General features: G+C 39.2%; 1 protein-coding gene across 1 annotated transcript in view; it reads right to left on the reverse strand.

Moving 5' to 3' along the window:
* The window catches only part of FBN1 (fibrillin 1), a 780,541-nt gene that overhangs the window by 384,998 nt on the left and 378,195 nt on the right, over window positions 1-17,348 (reverse strand). Inside the window, exons 10-13 of the mRNA XM_069222499.1 lie at window positions 10,366-10,548; window positions 9,662-9,817; window positions 6,637-6,756; window positions 2,514-2,639 (exon numbers count right to left, since the gene is read on the reverse strand). Of these exons, the coding sequence (XP_069078600.1) occupies window positions 2,514-2,639; window positions 6,637-6,756; window positions 9,662-9,817; window positions 10,366-10,548 (585 nt within the window). The remainder of the gene's footprint in view (window positions 1-2,513; window positions 2,640-6,636; window positions 6,757-9,661; window positions 9,818-10,365; window positions 10,549-17,348) is intronic.

The following is a 17,348-nucleotide window of genomic DNA, read 5'->3' on the forward strand; positions in this document are numbered from 1 at the left end:
CTGTTCAAAACTAGGGAAGGGTTGATGGCATATTTTTCTTTGTGTAAATCAAGGATGTGGATCGCTGGATGGAAAACAGTCCTGCATCCAGCTGTGTTACTCCCATTGCCCCACTGCCTCAACTACCACATGTACGACATTTCCTGCATTAATTACTGAACCATTAAGTAGTCTTGAAAGGTAAACACAGCTATAGCTAGTCTGATCAGTTGATCAGAGTGTTCTATCAATTGGCTGAAAGCCAGTCAGTCAGATTTGTTAAAATAATATGGTGTTTCCGCCAATGAAACTGTCTACCCTTGAACTAACTGATGGATATCATAACTATTACCAAAGCCATCCATGTCCATTTCCTTGGCCAGGATCAGAAACATCTACAGACAATGCACAATCTATTTCCAAGATGTTTAATCAATTTGATAAGCTGGTGTGTAAGGGTGACTTCAGAAGGAGTGAGTGTGATATAATTACTAGATGCTAAAGTAAGGGCAGCGGAGAAACAACACAGATATATTGCATCAATCTGAATGTCAAAATGGAATCTATATGCCACAAGAACAAATCATTTACAGGCAAAACTGATATTTTGAAAACTAAAATCAGAGTTAAGCATGTGATACTGATTTGACTTCCTCCGGGTTTTTAGGGTTTAGACCCACACTTCTTCAACCCCAATTGGCTTTTTGACCTTCCAAGAGATCAGCCCGGAAGAAAAACCCTAGGGGATGAGGTATATTATGGGTAATATCCACAGCTTGAGGTTGGGCTCCATTCAGCTGGTCCAGGACCAATTCTTGTGGTATTCTTGTGGTTGTAAAATGGCTCAAATGTGTTAGCTAAGAGACTGGACGTTACGTTTTAAAACAGTGAGAATAATTCACATTGCCCTGTGAATTTCGTTTTGCAACCTACTGTAACTTTACATTGAAAAATGAATTGCTTATTAGTGGTTCAATTCACACTTTCCCCAAGGGATGGTGAGTTTGATAGACAAGTCCAATTATGTGTTTTCTTATCACTTCCAGGCTGACTTGAAGACTAAACCATGTTCTAATTTCAAGTAAGAATTTTGGCACCTGGTCCTTGAGCTGAATCATTAAGATAATAAGCCTTGAGAAATGCCTCAAAGAACCGTTTTGGAAATTACTGAACATATGTAATGATAATTGGGAAGGCTTCCAAGAGCCATGGGAAAGTTAATAAAGAACACCCCTTGCATTTTACTAAAGGTCTAGGAGATTAGATCCCATTAATTACAGTTAAAACACAGACTGTCTTAATCAGATGAGGCTAGCAACTGAGAAAGCATATTGATAAAGTCAGAGTCAATTGCCTTCTCACTGACCAGTTATTCATTTTATGTTAATTTGTTGCTTTGTTGCCTTATTTTCTGTTCACATATACTACACCTGGCATAAGGATAAGTAGGCAAAGAGCTGAAAACCATCTGACCTACTATTCTACGGTAAAATTGTCCATGAAGGCCAATATTGCTGAATGGGTTTCCCATGAAAATGGGAAACCCTTCACTACCCATAGTGACAAATACAGTAATAAAGCTCAATTGTGTATACATTGCTGTGATGTGTACAACTTGCAATTATCTTTCAAAAGTTACAATTGAATGAATTTAGATCAATCTTGAATACCTCACAAAGTATACAGGTGATAAAACAGGATTTCAGTTTATGAATCAAATCAAATCAAGACTTAAAGTGAGTTACATAACAATAGGGGTTATTTGTGTACTACACACTACAAATGGTAATTTCTTTAACCAATATTCTTCAGTCATATCTAGAGTTACCTTTTCATGAACCTTGCAGGGATAGTTGGCTGAGATAAACCACTGGAATTCAAACCTAAGGCATTCTAAACATCAGGCACACTTACCCACTAAACTGTCATATCATAACAAATGATTATAGAGCCTGATCTACAAAGGTAACGTACACATTTTAGTAATTTACACTGCTTGGTCACTATACTATTTTTTGCTTATTCACAAAATCCAAGTGTAACTTGCTCCAAATAAACATTAGTATGTTCAACACCACACAATGCCAACCACTGGCACTGCAATGACTCACATAAAAAATAGTGGAGGTAGGGAAATATAATAAAAACTATTAGACATAATGGTAAATAAAATTATTAGTAAGAAGATAAAATATAAATGAATATGATTTACTGGTAAAATTATATGTCATAATATTAGACATTTATTATTCAGCTATACAAAGTTTAGTATCTTTTTTTGAATTTAAAAAATATTGTAACAATACACTCAATCACAAGTGTAAATTACTCAACAGTGTAGGTAGCCTTTGTGAATCAAGCCCTATGCTTTGACAGTTACAAATGAGAGTAGTTTTTTGTTCTATACAGCTGTTACTTGGAAAGTCTTGGTTGCTGCTCAATCTAGCAAAAGAATGATAAGTACAAGTTTGTACATTACACTTTTATCGTGAAAATATATGCGCTTACACTACATGGAAGACAGAAGTTCTTACCTATACAGTTTTTCCCATCAGCTGCCACATGAAATCCTGCATTACAGACACAGTGGAAACTGCCATCGGTGTTGACACATCTCCCATTATTGCAGATCCGCCCATTCTGTAGACACTCATCAATATCTGGAAAGGGAATATTTGCAAATTAGTTTTACATTTATGAGAAAAGTGTAGACATACATTCACTACATGTGCTTATGCCCTAGCATTTTAATAGAGGAGGAATGCATTTTTAGAAATGGTAGCATGTTTTCTTTTGCATAAGGAACAGCTGAATGATAAATTTGCTTTACTTTTGTCTCATGATGAACAATATATTGGGAGTTTAAAGGAGACTACTTTCTGTCAGAAAGTGTACCAGACCTGGCCACTCACGCAGTGCCATAATGTGTCACACAATATCGGACCCCTTCACAGAGTTACCCGATGAACAGCAAATATCATACGGGTGCAAGCAAAGTGAACTGGAAACCCCTGTACTCAGTGGGTTTCCAGTTTATCTTTGGAGGCTCTAAGTTGCCGATGTTTAATAAAGGGTCTGAACACACCCCAGGATATTGGTGCCACACTCAACAACCCTTTTTTTGGAGGGGGAGGAGGTCGATAGGGTGAGGAGGGATGGAGGATTAGTTCCGCTCGAGCAGATCTTGGTATCAAGCTCCTCCCTCTCAAAGACCACACCTCCTTCTCACAAAGTGAATTTTTTGTTTGAAGTTGGCAGTTCTGGTGTAGTATATCAGAAAATATTAACTTTATATTCATGAATGTACAAACAATCAGACATAATCCTTTTAAATGAGAGAACCCATTGCTTTAACACATAAACTTAGTTCTCAGCTCTGAGAAAGACCTACACTAATGTGCTCATGAACTGGTATGTTGTAAAGTTGTAATAATTATGGAAAACAATTTTAATACATGAAACTGACAAATTGTAAAAAAAATCTAACCAGTTCTAACCACGTTTGCAAAACACCCTGTATTGATATATAGTCATATATTGATGCTGCTGGTAAATGTGACAAACCTACAATCATTCTAGGATGTGGTGTATTAAATGTCTCTTTATCTTAATCATACATTCTCATAACTGCTTTTATTGCCTTGTCAACCTTTCCAGACAATTTGGTGTGATATTAATGGAATATTACCACAGCATTACTCTATGGATATGTGTTGTAAAAAAAGCCCCATACTGTATCAGCACCAGCTGGTTGCCAAAAACTGGTGTAAAAATAAACATATTGAGAAATAAATAACATCAAGTGAGATAATATGATGTGTTACATCCAACTTGCCCTCACGCACTCTTCTAGGAGCAATTATGCCAATGAACTGCTTGAGCGAGCTAATGTGGTGGATGCTCAAATAAGTTATAGGATATGATAATACTACATAGTAATCAAAGTATGAATACTTAATTAGCACATCATACAGAAAAGGCCCATTCAAGTGAATAAGTTACAATAGGAATGGAATAAGATGAAAAACATGATGGGCTGAAGGAAATGTCAAGGACTCATGATCCTCAGTTCTCTGTCCCTATATGTCATTTGCTTCAGCATACATAGAACTATGTGATGCTACATTATGATTCACTAAGTAAATAAAAGGATCATTAGAATTTGCTGCCTTGGAATTTGATGTTATGTTGACTGAAAAGCCAAGCAGTCCTCCTCGCTGACGATATGCTGGGACACCACCTATATACCAGTATTTGGACTACTACTACTGTTACCCCTGAAGATGACAACACGGAAACAACTGGTTGTCAAAATGTAAGTATTTCTGAGTGGATTGGCCCACTTAGCACTTTTTCTTTAACAGTAAAACTAAGACCACCACATGTTACTGGACAACTTCAAATCAGATCAATTAAATAAAATGTTTGTTTCAGCACAAAACTCCATTAAACAATGTTGGTGTCAGACATGTCAGATGGTGAGTACCTTAACTTGTAGATTGTTTTCTAAAACTAATGCAATAATAGAAGTAGTAAAGTGAAAATATCAGCAAAAGATGAGCTTCTCGTTCTGGATGACAATTATCTTGATATTCCTACACTCTTGAATATTAAATTATGCAATATACGATGCTCTCTAATATTATTAATAAAAATATAGAACTTTGGGGGCAAACTGTACATTCAGTGATTAGCTAATGATTGTGGCTCGATTGTTGAAAATCAATACAATTATTAATTTCCCTGCTGTTTATTAAGAAAAGCATAACAATAGTACATATTGATAGCATGGTTAAAGTGATAATCTTACTGTCAATGATTTAAAAAAACTTAAAGGTGATGCAGAGAATTTGATATGTTAGTACACAATTTCATTTATTTGAACAGTAAATGTTAATTCATTTTTTTAAATTGCATCTTCATAATACTCTGAAACGAATATTGTGAATGAAGAACAATTTTATTTATTGCTTTAAATTTTTTGCAGTTCTTTCATTGAGGTGTGGTATTTTAGTGTGAGGGAATACTATATGATTGTGTGCCTCAGCATGCTGGAAAGGAAACAGCTGCTTGGATTCTTTTTAGCTCAGATACTGCAAAAAGATATCTTGCTTTTTGTGAATGGACCTCAAGAATCTTCCTTTTATTGATGTAACTGAGAAAGCTCCTCTTGAGGAATAAATATGCCTAAAGCCTGCAAATCACATGTTCTGAAACTTTTATAATCAATGATACCAAACCTTGTTGCCAGGGCAGGGATTAACTGGGAAACCTGCTATAACATGTCCGTTTACAGGCATCATACCAAGTTGTCAGAAAAGTCCATTTTCTCTTAAAGGCTGCTGGCTGGCTGCCTGTAAATGCTTCCTCACTCTAAACTGCTCTCACCTCTAAATGCAAAGTGACAAAGCTTGAAGATTTTGGTGTTGTAACACTAAATTAAGGTGTATGTTTAATTTAATGTATTTGCAGCAACGGGAAAGGATTGCTTCCAAATACAATGGTCAGAAGGATTGGAAAGTTGGAGGAGTATACAAAGCTTTTATCACATGAGCGCAGTCTTATGGAGCTGCAGAGTGGACAACTGAGTTTTCCACTTTTTCCTCACAGGTGGCAATATTTTCTTGTGAGTGCTAATTTGTGCTGTTGTTCTCTGGTGGAGTTCCTGATGTTCCACTTTTACTCACCTGCCAATATTTCCTTGTAAGTGCTTCTTGGAACTAAAGATAGATGTGCACAACAATATTTTCCTCTCAATTTTGAAACAGGATGAAACTGGAAGTCTTTTTTATTGCAACAACGTTAAAGGGGCATGAAAGTCCCAATTTTAATGTGCAAACCCAAATACAGAAAGCTTTGTTCTAGCAGAGATAATTGCAGATTTACCTAGAATTGTGGGAATTTCACAAGAGAAAAACAGTGTAACTTAGCAAACCCCTTGGAGAATCAATACACTTAGATTTCCAGCGAATAAAGAAATAAATGCCACTTAACATCTTTCAGTACAGGATCAGCTGGATCTGCATTGTTTTAAATGTTTAAGATTAAATCAAAGCAATCAAAGGATATCAAAAGGAGATACCTGCAAAACGAGATCCGTAACAAAAATGTTATTTACTACAGTTTTCAAAACGCAGATGGTACAGTCCAAATTACATTTGGGAAGTGTTGAAACACAACTTTATGTGCTGTTTTAATATGGACTTTTAAAACAAACACCATCATACTTAATCAAAACCTGTAGAAAATATATTTTGCTTTCAAGCATTTTGGACCAAGCTTAACAATAGCTCAGACGTCCACCAAACTGAAGCGACTTCCATGTTTTTCAATGCCTCAATGAGAACAGTTTTCTAATCTTAAAATAAATCCAATCCAACACTTAAATCTACTGATAAGTCTTAAAAAATGCATGTGGATCTCATGAATAATTGTTTAGGCAGCAAAGTACGTATTTGTATACAGATTTTGATGTGCTGATAACTGGGTGTATTTGTAGGAAACCACGCCTACAGTAGGAAAATGCATAATTGAGTATTGCATGCTAGTTTGGACACTAACCATCATGATAGGAACTGCAGCAGTATAGAAAACCATTACAAGAACATAGTATACACACACTTATATAATAATACTCAAAGATGTACATAGTTTTACCTCTGCATTCTGTTTTAGTGGCTGTGCTTTGAAATCCAGAATAACATTTGCATATGTATGATCCTTGTGTATTTACACAGTCTGCATGGAGACACGGATTTCTCTCACATTCATCCACATCTGTAAAACAAATATAATATTTAAGAAGTATAAAATAAACATGATTACCTTGTAAATAGGTACCATTATTTTAAGTACTGAATGATTGATGTTCTGTTTATGAAAATATACAATTACCCTATCTGAATAATACTTTTACAGATGCCTATGATATATGTGTGAATGACAATGAAGTATTCTTTTCAGATTATGCGAAACAGAATCTCTTTTTTGATTGTTCTTTATGAAGGTTTAAGCCTCCTTCACATAGCATATCAGCAATACATTCTCAACCATTGTACATTTCAAGGAGTAAATTATAGCTCCAGAACAACTCTTAAAGTCAAACAAGCCAAAGTAGTATTGACTCCCCCAAGTTCCCTTACCACTAACTGGTTAGTACAAGCATTGTGTATTGTGACTATGAAGGAATACAATGCGCATGTGAGGTGATAAATCAGGCAAATAGAGAATTCCATGAAAGAGGCGTATTTCTTCTTATATAAGCACATGAGGTTTTGCATGGTATTAAAGAAGAAGAGAGGGAAGGGATTGTCTGTTTTGGCCCCTATAGCTAGCAGGATTGTGTCCCACACATCCGTTGCTTTAGCGCTCCCTGTAACGTTCTTTTGAATTAGTAATGTAGCCGTTTCTGCAGCAGCCCAGTTTCTCACATCTGCTAACCATTTTTCAACAGGAAGAGTGGTGTGACCTTTGCAGCTCATAGCTATGTTTCATTTAGCAATCACTAGGGCCATGTCTATGAATCTGCAATCTTCTTTCAATAGTTTTGGACGGTCCTTTAGTCCCAGTAGGCAGCTTGCGGGTTCAAGGCCATCACTTGTGCCAGATATCTCCTTTACAGTGCAAGTAACTTCACCAAGTACTGCTCGCCTTCAAATACCGCATTGAAGAAGTCAGCTTTCTGCTGCCCCATTTCGGACAAACTCCTGAACAGTGCTTTTAATGGAAATATAGAAGTGTAAGTACTCAGTATTTAGAGTACCTGTTTGCTCTTAAGAAGTGCTGGTACTCTCCCCTTAAAGGCATTGTAAGAGTGCTGAGAAGTGCAGGTACTCTCCATTTCAAATGAAAGAATTAAAGGTACTCAGTACCAGACAGTACCTGCCCATTTAAAGCACTGCTCTTGGGTACATTTTTGACAACATAGAATGCGAGCAGTTACATCTTACCATGCCCAGCAAGGGTCCTGCTACTGAAGCTGTCCCAAGGGAAGCCCACGCCTCCTGCATCTCCTGATCTGATTACACATCCTGGTCTTGATATATGAGCCAGCAAGTGGAACAATGTATTAAGCCCACTTCAGCAGGTGTAATAAATTAATCAAATGTTTCCATATTGAACTATTGTTCCTACAGCTAAATCCCATGAATTAATATCTACTGAAAGACTGTTTGCAGAACTGTCTGCCATTTACGAAGTTCTCTGATCTGTGGAATGTCAATATAGTCAATATAGGCCCATATCTAGTAACTCATTTTACCAAAGGCACAGAATGGGTTAAAACCTTTTGTACATTTATCCTTAAGTCTAATTTGTATTTGGTGAAAGTCATAATTTACACATGGTGATTGCGTTCCTTTTTATGTTGCCAAAGTGGTGAGTGGAAAACCAAGTTTGAAGATTTGCTAAAGGCATAGAGTACATGAAGTGACTGTGATCATTTGTAGTGAAATCGTGAAATTAAATAGACTGCTTGATATCAGTTAAATTGGAACTGCGTGATAATTTTTGTGAGGTTCAGATTTCCTTTTTTGTGGTGCTTAAAAATGCGAAGTCATACATAACGATCTAAAACTGCTTAGTCATACAGAACCTATTGTCCTCAGTTTAGACCAATTTGAATTCCCAAAAGGAAGGATCCAATAAAGAGGTTAACAAGCCCAAATCAATAACATTCCGGAAAGCCTCAATCATGCTACCAACCATCTAAAGGTTCTAATCGTATCTGACATACACCTAAACGTGTCAGTCCTGCAGTATTGTGTAGGGTGGCACACTACACGAAGTTCACACGAAGGCATAAAAAATAAAACATTTTTGTTAAATAAACTACAAGAAACTACATGGCAAATAAAAGCCCATATATGTCTTAAACCTGGGCTTGAGGTTTGTACAAAATGGGTAGTGCACTCACTCAGGAGGTTAGGAAAGCAAGAGTAAACCAGCAAGTTATGGGAATTACAAGCTTTTACCCATGGAAACTACAGCATACATAGGTTTGTAGGTCGGCTACCATTGCGAATTTCCCAACGATGAACAAATGAAGACTATTTATGGACGTAACTTACGGGACATCTTTGCTTTTCCTGTGTTTTTGTGAATCAGTACTTCAGAACTCATCTGCTTCAAATCTTTTTGGAGTGTCTCAAAAGTATGTTTGTTGCATGCACAAAATAAGGTTGGTGTTTTTTTAAATAAAAGAGTGTATTATTTTACATTTGAAGAGGAGGAACGGTTAGAAGCCTCCAATCTTTTAAGTACACGTGGCATTGCTTAGAATACGCCATTTCAAAGTGTGATTGAAGGAAATTTTGAAAGTGTACTAAAACAAAATTCTATTCCCTTTTTGATTATATGGTAGGGAACGAAAAATACAGAGTTTGTCTAATTGTTTTTTCATAAAACGTTCCATTAATTCCGTCCATTCGAATTGTGCAAACAACGTAAACGAGGTAAGTTTCGCTGGCTCCATCTTTTGACCTGGTGTCTTATGCATGTGGATTGGAGGAATCCATCGCAAACAAAGAGCAAAGATTAAGGAAAAAATCATTTACTCTATTTGTCTCATGTAATCTGGCCTTCTTAAGTGTCACCATCGGCAAGGGACAGTTTTCAATAGCAGATCAGTAATAACATGTCAAATCGTTATATTTATAAAACATTATTTTTAAACTGTTCCTACCAATGCATTCTCCTCGAACATCCAGATGGAATCCTTTGTTGCACTCACAGCGATAGCTCCCACGTGTTGGAATGCAACGTCCATTAAGGCAAAGATTCCGAAATAATACACAATAATCAACTGATACCTGGTCGGTCAAATTCACCGGCAAAATCACTGAAAGTAAAGATATTATAAAATTAAGCACATAAAATGATAGCATGCAGTTGTCTTTGCAGTGCACGTTATGTGTAACTATGTACAATGCACATCTTGCTAAAATGGCTTCATCTTTACGCCATTTCCTGCTTGGAGGGGAGGTTAGCCCGCTCCTCGCAGGAGCGGGGATACTAATTATGTGACAATACTGCCTTCACTATTGGGGACAGATGAAGGAGAGGAGATTCTAGATCCTTACTGTACCCTTCCAAACTCCTACCATAAGAGTGGACATTCTGCACATTTCCCTGGATTCATTTTGTCTGATCGCATGCATCTGTGGCAAAAGCATTTTCATGGGCAAAGAAGGTTCTCTCGTGTTAATGTAGGGCCACCCTTATCAAATTAAGGACACTTCCATTTTTAAGGTACAATCATTGAAGCAGTGGTAGAAGCTTCCATGTTACAGAAAGAATGTACACAGAAGCTCTTTGTGTTGAGAGAGTGGTAGCCTGTAACAGCAAAAAAAGCTCTGTAAGATTTTTAACGGTGTTAATTCATCTTACCTGGAGGTCCACGAGAAGGGTAAGCATCTGGTATTTGGCCAGGGTGGATCCATGGAGGAAATGGACCACCAGGTGGCACACCAGGATGGACTGGAGGCCCGGGAAAGTCAGGTCTCGCCGGACCAGGACCGGGTCCGACACCTGGCACTAATCCTGCTACAGTGCAAAGTTTGCGGTACTCATCTGAAACAAAACAGATTAACAACACAAATGTAAGATTGATCCTGTAAGAGGCACAGAGGTTGTGAAAATTTGACACAATACCAATCATCATGTGTATAACCTCCCAGTGGTTGAGACAATAAACCAGTTAAATATTCTCAACATTGGAACCACCTGCGGGGAATCGCCACTTAAGCAACTAAGGTGAGGCCACCACTGGTTCCCAGTAGTCTGACAGGCTGAGACGCAGTAAAAACCTAATTAGCGCTTTAAAAACCACCAATTTTCTCTGCAGATCTGCAGACAAGGTTTCATAAATACCAATTCAAATTCAAGACATGACAACAATGGTAGGCCTGTAGTTCTGTTTTTGCTTTCTTTTAAATAAATCCCAACTGAAAGGTGGTTCCATTTTCTCTTTTACCCCAATGAATCACTGACAAGTCGAAGTAGCACCATACAATTACACCTGGCCATTCCTCATCCGCTGATACGAGAAACCAATGGTGCAAATAGTAAAGCCATCAAATGTTGTCTTATAATTAATTATCTTTTTGCCCCAACGAGTGTGTGATGCTAGCTTCTGTTATAAAGAGTTGTATCATAATGAACCACAATGGGTTGTGAAAGATTGTAAATCGTTGGTCTCAAACTGTGGCCACTATGGTTCCCTGATAATAATGACAATACTAGAAGCACTTATTGATGCAGTGGACTATGCAGGTGTCAAAGGCACAGCGTGTTAATACACATATCAGAGCCAAAAAACAATATTCGTATCATAAACTGACCACTTTCCACTCATAGCATCTCGGAAAGGTTTCAACACATCCAAAGCCCAAATATGAGGCCAGTACAACAGATGCCTCAACCTCACGAGAGACACTTTGAGCCTGAGGTGGCATTCAGTGGGTCACAAATAATGGATGAAAACTCATTTTTGAAATCGCCCCAGCATGACGTGGTGCCACTGATGAGCTAACAGAAAAGTGTGGATTCACAGGAAGTTGTAAAATCTCCTGACTAAAGAATATTGATTAGCAAGGAGAAAGTTTGAGAACTATGTGAATGCCTAGGAAAACAGGACAAAACACTCCCATTTTTGTGTTCACATTCCAGATGGTAAAACCTACAAAAAGTAACCCAATGTCCCTTACACGAACTGGTGCTGCTTTAAAAAAACGATTCCCACAGTGGAAGCTATCCCCCGGGGCAGCGTCCCCTAACGAGTCAGACACTCCCTTTTCTCATATTGGGTGTCAGCACCTGAATAATGTTTTGTGAGAACCAACTGATGTGTTGTACAGAATTTATACATACCATTGCAGCACCAGCTGAGAAGGGGGGTGTCTCTTTCATACTCCCTCCTATTTACAGTTTATAATTGGTCGTAAAACCGCTTTAGCCAGTTGGTAGACTTTTCCAAATTGAAAAAAGTGTTTTGTGTACTCGTCCGCTGTTGCAAAGATTGCGTTTCTGAGGTTTGTTGGCTTGCCGGCCTCAAATGTGTTTTTTAAAAATGAGACCATATAATCAATCCAATTACAAATATAACAAAATGATAGGGATTTTATGAAGTATTTTATGCGATTACTTAAATATCTATTTCTAACGTGTAGCGAATTACAAACGCCCGTATTTCAGACACTGTTGTCCCATGACTTTGAGCGATAATTAATGTAAGGCTTAGATTTAGGGCTATGATTGCCGCCGAATATTCACAATCAATATTTCCAAATACATTTGCATGTTCTGTGTTTTAGTGGGGATTATTCGCGGACGTTTGATCAAACTGAACTGGACAGAAATGGATTCTCCTATTTGGTGGCTTGACAAGCACATTCTCACTAAGATTTCACCGCCCATCCATTATAGGAACATGTCAATATTTACACCTTTAGTGATAAGATGTTTATGAATGACATGAAAAATATGCAATGGCATTGTTCTAACACCTATAGATCCTTTCACTTGAAGTGCATCCAAGCAAACACGTTTTCTTTGACACAATCAGAATTACTGGCATTTGCAATATATTACCTTAACAAAAGTATGTAATACTTTGTTGTTACTTAGCCAAATGAGTGCGAAAACACTAACCAAGTGGTTTCTAAGTGTCCACAGCAAATACAAGGACGCTTCTATAGGGACTGAAGTCTGTGCAGGTGCTGATGTCATATTTGTGTGTACCATTGTATTGTGCCAGAATCAATGATCATTGTTACCTCATGAGTCAAAGAACTGACCAGCTTCAGAGCGACCAGGTTTGTGTTTTGTGTGGTTCTTGCAGTGCATGTTACAGGGCACATGCACAGTGCTACTGGCGCCAACAGACATTGGGGGTATGGCCTCACAGTAACGGGGTTCATTGCTGGGGCACTGGCTTTCTTTCTCCCTCTTTTTCTCTCCCTGTCTTACATCTATTTCACTGTCTCTCACTCACTTCGTTGTAAAGAGCTGACTACGAATCCAAAGTTTGAGCAAGAAATTCCTTTACTAATGATGAAAAAGTGATTTAATAACCATAAGCGGTCATCAAGAACTGTGTGATGTGAATGGCCACCTGGGGTGTGCCATAGTTGTTTTGAACTTTCAAAGACTTTTCAATGTTGTGAACTTTGAAGTATTATTTCGAGGAACATTTTGACCATTGTATCATAGTCTCATAGATTCATAAGATTAATGTGGTATTCACAAAACAGCTATATATATATATTTCTATCTCTGCATAGAGGGCTTCAAATACTGTTTAGGGCAAAAATGAGAGATCGCCAGGCTGTTACCATAAAAAAAGTGAGAAGCTCTCACTGGTATTTCAAAGTTACTTTGTACATGAGCGCCAGCAGTTTCCTTGAACGGCAAACACATTCCCCGAGGTGGTGTATATTTCGATGAATCACAGACTGGGTATAGGTATGAAGTGCAGAGGATGTTCAACTAGAGATACCTCTGAAACAAGTGTAGCGTTAATTTTAGAGGCAGACATAAGTGACATCCCCCCCCCCCCAGTTGTAGACACTTTGTGGATTCCATGTCAGGATATCCTCTAGAGATTGTCAGTGTTCACAGATCTCTCTGGCCAGTGCCTCCCTTCCACTGATGCTACCTCACAATCTCTCATCCAGATATGGCAGACATGGCATCCGGTACAGAAAACTACCGAGAATCGCTTCAGCCTTTACCAATTCCTGAACACTGTCCTTTACAAACTCCAACCTCAGCATCATCTGATTCACTTCTAAGGGCAGGAGGCAGGACTATTTCTTTCCACTTATAGCACTGTATTGTGAGAAGAACGAAGGACATTGGAAGGAATGAGAGGTGTATTGTTCTGTCAGTCTTGCTGAGAGTATACCCACTGCAAGACTCCCACACGGCCTTTCAGGCTTTCAGTACTGTAGCCAGACACGCATACCAGATGAAGGCACCACATGACCGGAACCATTCTCTGTTGTCTTCGAGGTTAAAGTCTAAGAACAATGATGTGCAATCTACATCAGGTAAGGACATGTGCGGGGATAAAATGCAGCTATACCTGGGTATATAAGACTGTGTAGGATAGAAGAATTAGACTGTGTTGCTCATACTAGCCTACATTTGTGCATGCAGTGCTGCCGTTGGTCATAAGAGGTTGTGTTTCGCATGTAAGGCTCTACCTTGGTATATGAAGCTGGGCATGTGAGGGCTTACTGCCCATTTGAGAATGTACATTAGCATATGCGGCTAAGCCTAGGAATATATGAGTCTAAGCCTGGGAATATGTGGCAGTACTTGGACATAGGATAATGTGCCATGTCATGTGGCTATGTTTGTGAACATGAAGCTATAATAAGCATACACATCTGCACTTGTGTATGCATGGGTGTACGTGGATTTATGAGGTGTATTTAGACATATGAGGTTTTACTACTCATATTATATTGATTGGAGGTATTTGTAAAATGCAACATTTGTCATTTGATTGTCCTCTTGTCATGCGGGCTATTGAAAAAGTGCAATGTCTTCCTGGGTGTGCCTATGCTTCACAGTCACTGTCTGGGGTTTGTGTCACTGTTTTTGTGTCTTGGTATCTACATTCCAGTGCCATTTTCATAGTGACCTTGTCCCAGTTTCTTTTATACAGCATTCCTGTTCCAATGTCATTGTTAAATGATCCTTATCTTTGTGTCTTTGCTCATTGCCAATTTTAGGACAATTAATCTTTTTGCACTTTCACCCCCATTTTGTAAGGTGGGTGCTGCTGTTTTTTGGCTCTATGCACTGGGATTCTGCTAACCAGGTCTCAGTGCATGTACTCTGATCACTAAAACATTTTGAAATTGGATATGTATGTTAAATGTCACGCGTGCACTATAGCACACATTATGCCACTACTAGAGCCATGATAGTGCACAACGTTACTGCAGGCATTACACTAGCAACCTGGCTGTGCAGGTTCAAACTGCAAATTGAAGCAGCCAATCACCCCTTTTGAAAGGCCTAAACCCTCCTTTTAAATATTAGTAAGTTATCCCTAAGTATGCCCAATAAGGCAGAGTGCATGGTATATAAAAGTAGAACATGTAAAAGTTTAATGTAAAACATTTCTTCACAGTGGTGATGCCCCAAAAGTTGCTCTCACTGAAGCAGGTCTAGATGTTCCATAGGAAAGCATTGTGGGTTAATATTAGTGTTCAATAATGCTATATCTGCCTAATAACCAGCTACAAAGTCAGTCAAATTCACTAGATTGCTACTCAATATTTCACAAAAGGTACTTTTAAAAAGTCACGTTTTGCCTGCCTAAATACTCTAGAAGCAGGCTGTTGTGACGGGTACAGTGCCTCGAGGCATCCACCTCGCCTCATTCTCTCTTGCTCTCTCTCACACCTTCTTCTCTGTCTGTGACTTTTTATGCCACTTCTCTTGCTCATTCTGCCATTTCTCTAGAGCGTTCTGTGTCTTTTGTGCCATTTCTCTTTATCTCTCTGGGTTTTTTGTTCGATTTCCCTCGATCTTTCAATGTCTTTTGTGCCATTTTTCTCACTCTTTCTGTCATTTCTATCATTTATTTTGCAATCGGTCTTGCTCTTTCTCTGACGTTTTTGCCATCTAACTCACTCTTTCAATCACGTTTGTGTTGTGTCTCTCTATCCCTTTAAGACCTGCTGCCCATGCCCACTTCTTTATCTTTGTGTGCCCCTTCCTGTTCCTCTTTATCACCGTCTGCACCCTCTCACTCCTCCCCTGTTCCTTACTTGATCCCTGCACCTTCCCTTCCTGCTCTTCTGCCAACTGCACTCCTCCTCAGCCCCACCCACCCACAACTCCCTGTGCTTCTTCCACAACCCAGGACATTCTTAATGGTGGTCAAAGTGCTGATGAGCGCAGGCATACACAGCAGGCATGCCAAAGACAAGCCTGGCTGCACCTGCCTGTGCCCACCATCAGAAACTCTAGTCTTCCTCTGACCCATCACTAACCCACTGCCTTCCTTCATGATCTGAACCCCATACATCAAGCTACTCTACGCTGGCACACCACACTGCACAACAAAGAGAGTGCTTTTATCTGCACCTTCTGCCACTTCACCAGCACCAGCACTCCACAACTCCAATATCCACCAAGAACATACCCACAACATCCAACACCACACCCACTCAAACACTTACCATCAAACACACTAGCACCCTCCCACACCAATATCACACATGCTCCTTAACATGCGCTTGCTTAGCATGCACGCCATGGAGATCTGTGACCTGCTGGAAGACGATGCCCCAGCCCAACTTTTCCTCACAGAAACATGGCTGACTAAAGCATCAACACCGAACATCACTGCCGTCATTCTTGCTGAATAGAAGATCACCAGGCAAGACCACCTAAACAGACCTGGAGGAGGACACCTCCAACTGCACCGTCACAACAGAAGCTAGAATGATGTAAATTTAAAATACAAAATATAAAATACAAATCACAGCAAATTTCACTCTGGATGGAACCCTGGCATATCTGCACCCAGGCCGGTGAGCCAACTTTGCTAGCAACATTAGAGAATTTGTCACCCCACTAGTCCTCAACTCCAGCACATTCATCCTCCTAGGAAATATCAGTTTCCAGGTAGAAGACCAGAGAGATCCCACTTCAACCACACTCCTTGACAACATCAGAAACAAAGGACTAACCCAATGCATCACAGATGCCACCCACATCATCAGACACACCCTAAATCTTGTCTTCAAATCCTTCAACAACCTCATGATCAATACACCCAGGCCCATCTCCTGGACTGACCTCGTCATAGTCAATTTCACAAACAACATCCATCAACACAGAAGAACCCCCACAGCAGGCTCAGTGCACCAACCCTGGAACCACCTAGCAGAGGCGGATTGGACTTCTACCCTCAATGAGAACAAACCGGAACTCATAGGCTACCTAGCATGCAACAGCAAAAACCTTAACAAGTATATCATCAACCGCGCTACCACTCAGGCCCCCCAGAAATGATGCCACACAGCAAAAACTGGAACACAAACCAGCTCATGCACAGAAGACCTCAGAATGACCAAGCAGCACTGCAAATAACTGGAACGGAAATGGAGAATCAGCCATGGGTAAGTGGAAAAAGATGCTTTCAAAGTCATCCTGAGAAAGTACCACCAGCTAATCCAAGAAATCAAGTGGAATGTCCTAGCCGAATGAATGATCGCCAGCTCCAACAGGAGCAAGGAAACCTTTGCAATCATCAAGGATTTTACCACACCCATAGCAGCCACTAAAGTCTTTAGCCCAAATCAGGATTTATATGACAACCCCTCAGTTGTGTTTTGCAGCAAGGT

The sequence above is a fragment of the Pleurodeles waltl genome, chromosome 3_1 (assembly GCF_031143425.1).
Source record: "Pleurodeles waltl isolate 20211129_DDA chromosome 3_1, aPleWal1.hap1.20221129, whole genome shotgun sequence".
NCBI classification, from domain to species: domain Eukaryota; kingdom Metazoa; phylum Chordata; class Amphibia; order Caudata; family Salamandridae; genus Pleurodeles; species Pleurodeles waltl.